The following is a 6,678-nucleotide window of genomic DNA, read 5'->3' on the forward strand; positions in this document are numbered from 1 at the left end:
GTAATATTTCAAGGGATTATTTCATAAATGTTATGTTAATTTTCACACAATTTTAATATAATGCCATGGATGCATCCTATTAATTAAAAGTATAAAATCGGTTATTTTAATTTTAATCACTCAATAATGTTAAATATATAAACCATGTACCTAGCTTAAAGGATTTCTTTAATTTTGTTGGCTTCCTTATAATATGGAGATCACCAATGGTTTGTATTGATTAACAACCTTAATTACTCATTTCTAAGTTTCCTTGTTAAACGGTTTATTCCATTTTCCCCTAAACTTTAATCAATACCCTCTTTCAAAGCTTAAGAAAAAACCGATATTATCTTTGGTTTCTGGTCAGGTATTCTTCCATCCTAAACATCTCGCGTATGCTTGTTCTGCGGGATCATGTGGAGCATGGGTTTCCATACGTGAAGTGAGTTTGTATACGCATGCAATAGTAATATGTATACGCATATACGAATATGTACATGTATATGTTGATTTAGTTATAATATTAGGTGTTTAAATTAATGTATGCTGTTGAAGATAGGAAGCTCCATATGATCCAGCTAACAAGCAATACCTGCCATACGATTCAAATTTCTTGTTTATTTTTCGGCTTTCCTACACCATGATGAAAGGTTTTCTCCGAGGCCTGCGTTGCATGTTCGGTAATGCACGTATGCACGTCCATACTCTATTATTCAATATATATTTATTTACCTTCAAACGAGATAATAATCGGCTCACTAAATGATGTGATGCTTTTTAGACACGGATGATGACAAAGAACCTGAAATTCAAATCGGAGCTCCCACTGATGTTAAACATGTAGCCCACATTGGATGTGATGGTCCTTCGACCCCGGCACCTAGTTGGGTTAGTATTGACTCGTATGTAGAGGTGGTAAAATGAATGAATCACGGGTTCGGGTACAATGGGTTGCTTTAGCATTGGCCCAAATAGGTCAGGCTTGCCTAAAACCACCTTTTTATCTTTTATTTATTAAATGATGCACGACTAAAATAAAATTTTAGGTTGTCATTATAACCTTAATAATTAATTAATTGATAAAATCAAGCATGCCGATCCGTCAACCCATGTATGGCCCAGTTCTTACAACCCACCAGCATGATTAACACATCTACAACCTGTTAGACACGTTTAGATTAATGGGTTAAAAATGTCCGATTAAGGTTACATGATTTTAAGTGTACTGTGACCGGGCTACGGTTTTTCATATGGCCGTGTTCAGGTTGACCAACTCAACATACCAACCTGCTTACCGGCATGATTGACACTCGTAAAAATTATTGCAGATGCACGAGTATCAAGGCGAGACCAATGGTGGATCGAAAGGTACACCCATAAAATGACCTTAACTATTTCATTCAACATTTAACGCATCTGCGTATTATCAATATTTTACCTTTGTGGGTTTAAGATCACGGGTCTGAGTCACTGAGTCATCAACACAAGGCAAGACAAAGCAGGCGGTCATCTCACGGGAACGAGTCATCCAATCACAAGCCCCGAAAGAACAGGAGCACCAACAACGAATCATCAACCAATGTGAAAAAAACCCGAAAGAAACAAGGCGACGAGACCACAAGATCTTCCAAAACCAGAAACAAAGACCCGTCAACCAACGATTCCGGTTGAACACACACGAAGAACGAACGAACGAACAAACAAACAAACAAACGCGTTGATTGAGCTTGTACCAAAACTGATAACCTTTTACATAAATGAATTATGAATCTGTAACATCTTTATATTGCATTTTTCTTTATGAACTTGTAGATCATATTGTATAATTGTACATATGAAGAAATGTAATTCCAAATTACATTATTATGAGATCACAAAAACTCTAAGCTCCCCTCTGTCCCCACGTGTGATTCGAAGATCCGAATCTAGATAAGTAACTTCAAAATCACCACTGCCTCGGTTCGTTGATGGCCTAAATTGTTCAGGTAGCTGAGGTATCTCTAATGGTGGCAGTTGTGATAAGTTACCTGTTGTTTTCACTGTTGTTTTCTCAAATATGATTTTGATCGAACAAGTTCCTGTTGAGAATGTTGAAGGGTTTTAATCGGCAATCAAGAACACAAAATATGGATCTGATGTCAAACACGGCTTTGCCTCGTTTTATCAATAAAACTCAACTCGACACACAAATAAACGAAAGACTGATTAATAAACAACTTAACTAAATAATCTAATATATTTAAATTAAACTCTAAACTTTGATTTGATCTCTTTCCCTTTTCGTTCAGAATCATTCCAACAAATGTAACGATTATTAGTGTGCGTTAGATAAGGTGTTAAATGGGTTGTGCTCACGGGTTGACATGAACCTGGAAATCGTGGAAATCATGTAAGACACATGAACCCGAATACGACATTAGTTTTTGCGGGTTGACGCGGACATGGCCCACTTAATCATAAATTTTATATTATTTTTGTAGCATATTAATACCCTAAATTGAAAATTTACATAAAAAAATGATACACAATACATTCATTTAAACTATAAAACTTGATTTCGTTTCTCCTTTATCTTTCAAATCCTGGCATAAGATATCCAGTCAGTTTAAGTTGTTTTAAAAGAATTATAAAAATTAAACAGGTCAACCCACAAACCCGCTTGTTCTACACGAAGACGACCAGTTTAGCTAAACGTGTTTGTGGGTTGAACCACAACTGCTCTGAAGCGATTTAGACTTAACCAAAACCAGCAATTTCATATTAGGTTTGTGTCGAGTTAGAAATTCACACACCCCTAGTTTAATTCAATTATGATAAAGCTGCAATAACTAACCTGTAATCTCAAATTTATGGGCTAAAGTAGCGGTTACTTCTATTGGTTGAAGAGGCCATGGTGCACCAAGTTCAAGCTCAACTATATTATCAAAATCTTTGCTCAAGATATCAATACGTTGAAATACCTGTTTCAAGAGATAATATTAAGATGAACCCGACACGGACCTGGAAAATTTACACAAACATGACACGGTCCCTGTAAACCATATCACTCACACAAACAAAACACGGACACAACCTGTTTAACTCAAAAATGAATTTTTATTTCTTTTCTTTTTTGCATATTAATACTTTCAAATTCCAAATTTCAAAATTTATTAAGCAATAATGTTTAAAATATGCCAATTTATTATTAAACTAGTAATTTTAGAATAGAAAATGCCCAAACAATTTAAGTTATTACATAAACATTTTGAAAAGAAAATATATGAGTTAAACAAGTCAACCTCCGAGCCAGCCAGGTTGACGCAAACACACCCCATATAGCTAATAAACTCGTTAGCTGGTTCCGCCCAATACCAACCAGGACCTATTTAGACTGAACCCAGACCCATGAATATATCAATTTTCATACATTTAGTTTAAATTATATGGAACACATTGTTGGGCCATCAAGAAGACACATGCGCGTAAGCTGGAGGTAGCAGAGATGGGAATGCTAAGGTGGATGTGTTGGCACACTAGGTTGGACCAAATAAAAAATGACGTTTTCCGGGAGAGACTAGGGGTGACTAGTATATCAGATAAGATAAGAGGGGGCAAAATGAGATGGTTTGGACATGTGAAGAGAAGACAGCAAACGGCTCCTTTACGGTCTGTAGAAAACATTACTGTAGATGGGAGGAAGGGTCGAGGTAGACCCAAACTGACTTGGGATGAGATGATTAGACATGATTTGATAGATCTACACCTCTCTTTGGACATGGTTGAGGATAGGAATTCTTGGAGAAGTGGAATTAGAGTTAAAAGACTTTTAGGGGCAATGTATAATGCTTGGGTAGAAACGTTTTTTAGGGCTTTTCCTTACCTATTTTGTTTCATGTCACTCTGATTATTTTTTTTCATATACTAATATACATATATATATATATATATATATATATATATCCAAGTTTTCCTATTTCACATTCAGTATTTCATATACTCATACATTATCTTTTCATATACTCAGAACTATTATCACTATTTTTATCTATTTATTTAGTACCATGACTACCTTTATTATTATTATTATTATTATTATTATTATTATTATTATTATTATTATTATTGCGTAGTTATTTATTTTTTTTGTTTTCCTAGCTGGCTAGAGATCTAGCATTTAACTTTCGTGTCTCTTTTATACAGTCTATTACATATAGTTTTAGAGTTGGGGGTCTCTAAGGAAGCAACCTCCCTATTCTATTGGATAGAGGTACGGTTTGCCTACATCCCACCACCCTACCAATAGTTTTGCCATTGGTGGGAATTTTACTGGGTATGATTGATTGATTGATTTTTTTTAAAGCTTTCAATAATATATCAATTTTCTCTCAAAGTTTTCTCTTTCATATTTACGCTTCCGCTTTGCATTGTCTAGATCAACATGCATATATGTGTAATTTATGTGACGTTAAATAATTAGAATCAAATGATATAATAACACTTTCGTTATACCATAATTGGAAGCACTTTATCCAAATATCAAAGTCAAAAAATTGATTATAGTCGCAAGATACCTGGCCGAGAGTTATAGGAAGTAGTCTTCCGGTTGGTGGGCCAGGACGGCTTCCACCTAGAGTACGAGATGAAAATGCGCTGCTGTAAATTAGTTTCCATCTTCCTTGAAGTTTTTCAAGATCGGTTGAAAGGTCAACGGGTCCTGCAACAGATTCAATCTCTTTGGCTGCAGAATCTGCCTTCTGTAAATCTTCTTCGCTTGCAGCTAGCCCTCTATTAAGCCCCGAAACAGCACTCTGCAATAAACACAGTTTCTTAAATTATTAACTCACAGGAGATATTCAAACTGCGCATAAACAGTTGAAACTGACTCAACTGTTCAAACTGAAGCAAATGGGCCGATTTGAAACCCAAACGGTTCGGCTTTTAATGGTTTTAACGGTCCAGTTTGGTTTGGAACATGAAACCAGTCGTGTAAATAAAAAAGACATCGAAATTTTATTATTAATATTAACCTGTGAGCTGTGCAAAGTAAAGAGATTAGCCCACGCGGTGGGCAAAATTGTAATTACTCTGAATAGAGTAATTACGCTATTCAAAGTAATTACATCTTTGCCAGCTTTTTAGAAAGTGTAGGAGTTTCTAAATTCGTAATTGAGTTGGATACTTTCTGAATCACGTAATCTCGTTTTCAAATTAAAGTATTTTGTTGGAATATGAAATCCTTTCGGATAAAACAAAAAGGCTCTAAATTGATATGAAATCAGACCAACTGATTCCCTTATATATGTGTCGCCTTATATATGTATCGAGTCGGTGGCTATACTTGGACAAGCGTGTACTCCACACCTCCCAACTTGTATCAATATATATTGCAAACTATCATTTTGTGTACATGTAAATCCCGTTTACCCAAATAGCCGGGTTAACGTGTAAGTAATATGTTTATAAAAATGAATAATCTAACTTATTTCAAGAAATTGATCTAAGCAGGCCATGATAAATTAATAAATATTCTGTAGCAATCGTAAAACAGATTAATCTAATTATACAAAAACAAAACAAAACCAACCCAATTGGAGGAATTTCAAATAAATAATTAACACAAATGCAATGAAATAAAAACATTACCACTTATTACTTACCAGCAACTTCAACTTCAAGGACTTGATTGTATCAGCCTTGGATTGATCAGGAAACTGGAAACCGGTAAAAGACGACGGAGACGAGTCGGAATCGGTGACGGCGGATATGGAAATGGGAGGCCTTCTTCTTCTTCTTCTTATCTTGGGTAAGTTATTCCGATATTTAAAATCAAATAGACTGTTTTGTGTAATGAAAGAAGATGATATTGGGCCAACGGTTGATGAGTGAATCAGCAGAGACGCCATGGATGATGATGATGTGTTGCAAGCAAGCTACTGGGATTTGGGTGGTATCTGCTTATGCTTGCTAGAAGATCTCACAACTACTATCAACATCATCCACTAATTTAATTTCACTTGTTCCATATTAAAGTTAAAATATTTTTATTAGGATGGGGGAGGTGGGTAGCGGGTAGTGCCCTCGGGTACTTTGGGTACAGCACCGCCACCCTCCTCATTTTGCTTTCAGGTATAGATTCCGATTTCTGGTGAGACAGCCCAAAGAAAAAAGAGGAGAGAGATTGATGTTTGTGTGAGAGAGAGTAACTACTTCCAGTTGATGTCCGCCAATGGTAGCGGGGTCCGACGGGTGATAGGACAGCGGCCGAGTTGGAGGCTGATGATTGGTGGTCCGGAGGGGGGTTGCGGGTTGTGTCCCCGCCGCCCTTAATTGGTCAAGATTAAAAAGCTAAAATGCAAAGGAAAACTTATATTAAATACAAATTATTTTTCTTAAGGAACATATTTAGCAGGTTTCACGAACTTTAAAGACTTGTCATCTCACAAAGCAGTTGTTTTAACCGGTTCGGTTGATAGCCTAGCTGATTATAAATTGTTAAGAGTTTTCAAGCTTAGAAGTTGGTTACCAACCGGCTAAGATTAGTAACTAATATTCTAAAACTTGTTAACCGTTTACTCCTCTACTTCAATTTAGACGTGCACTAAACGCCGGCTACACGAATCATAACCGGTACTAGTTTCTAACTGATGCCCAAGAAATTGGTTACTACCGATTCAACCTAGCGGTTCCAAACCAGTGGTTCTTTAGGTTTTTTTT

At 36.1% G+C, this 6,678-nt stretch overlaps 1 protein-coding gene across 1 annotated transcript; it reads right to left on the reverse strand.

Annotated features, from left to right (window-relative positions):
- Positions 1 to 1,686: 1,686 nt before the first annotated feature.
- LOC143550391 (plastid-lipid-associated protein 6, chloroplastic-like) lies at positions 1,687 to 5,867 on the reverse strand. Its single transcript, XM_077041045.1, has 4 exons — positions 5,622 to 5,867; positions 4,536 to 4,772; positions 2,816 to 2,942; positions 1,687 to 2,060 (listed from the first exon to the last, which is right to left on the reverse strand). Exons 1-4 carry the CDS (start codon positions 5,865 to 5,867, stop codon positions 1,846 to 1,848), a joined length of 825 nt encoding a protein of 274 aa, XP_076897160.1. The 3' UTR covers positions 1,687 to 1,845.
- Between the last annotated feature and the right edge of the window lie 811 nt (positions 5,868 to 6,678).

This window comes from Bidens hawaiensis, unplaced genomic scaffold, assembly GCF_021521415.1.
Source record: "Bidens hawaiensis isolate Kalapana, Puna unplaced genomic scaffold, B.hawaiensis_p1.1 tig00016036_1, whole genome shotgun sequence".
In the NCBI taxonomy this organism is placed as follows: domain Eukaryota; kingdom Viridiplantae; phylum Streptophyta; class Magnoliopsida; order Asterales; family Asteraceae; genus Bidens; species Bidens hawaiensis.

Excerpts from the sequence above, each read along its gene's own strand:
- LOC143550391 (XM_077041045.1), bottom strand. The coding sequence starts at position 5,867 with ATGGCGTCTCTGCTGATTCACTCATCAACCGTTGGCCCAATATCATCT. Across the intron at positions 4,773-5,621 it reads CCTTGAAGTTGAAGTTGCTG|AGTGCTGTTTCGGGGCTTAA; the intron begins GTAAGTAATAAG and ends TGTTTATTGCAG. Across the intron at positions 2,061-2,815 it reads CCATAAATTTGAGATTACAG|GAACTTGTTCGATCAAAATC; the intron begins GTTAGTTATTGC and ends CATTCTCAACAG.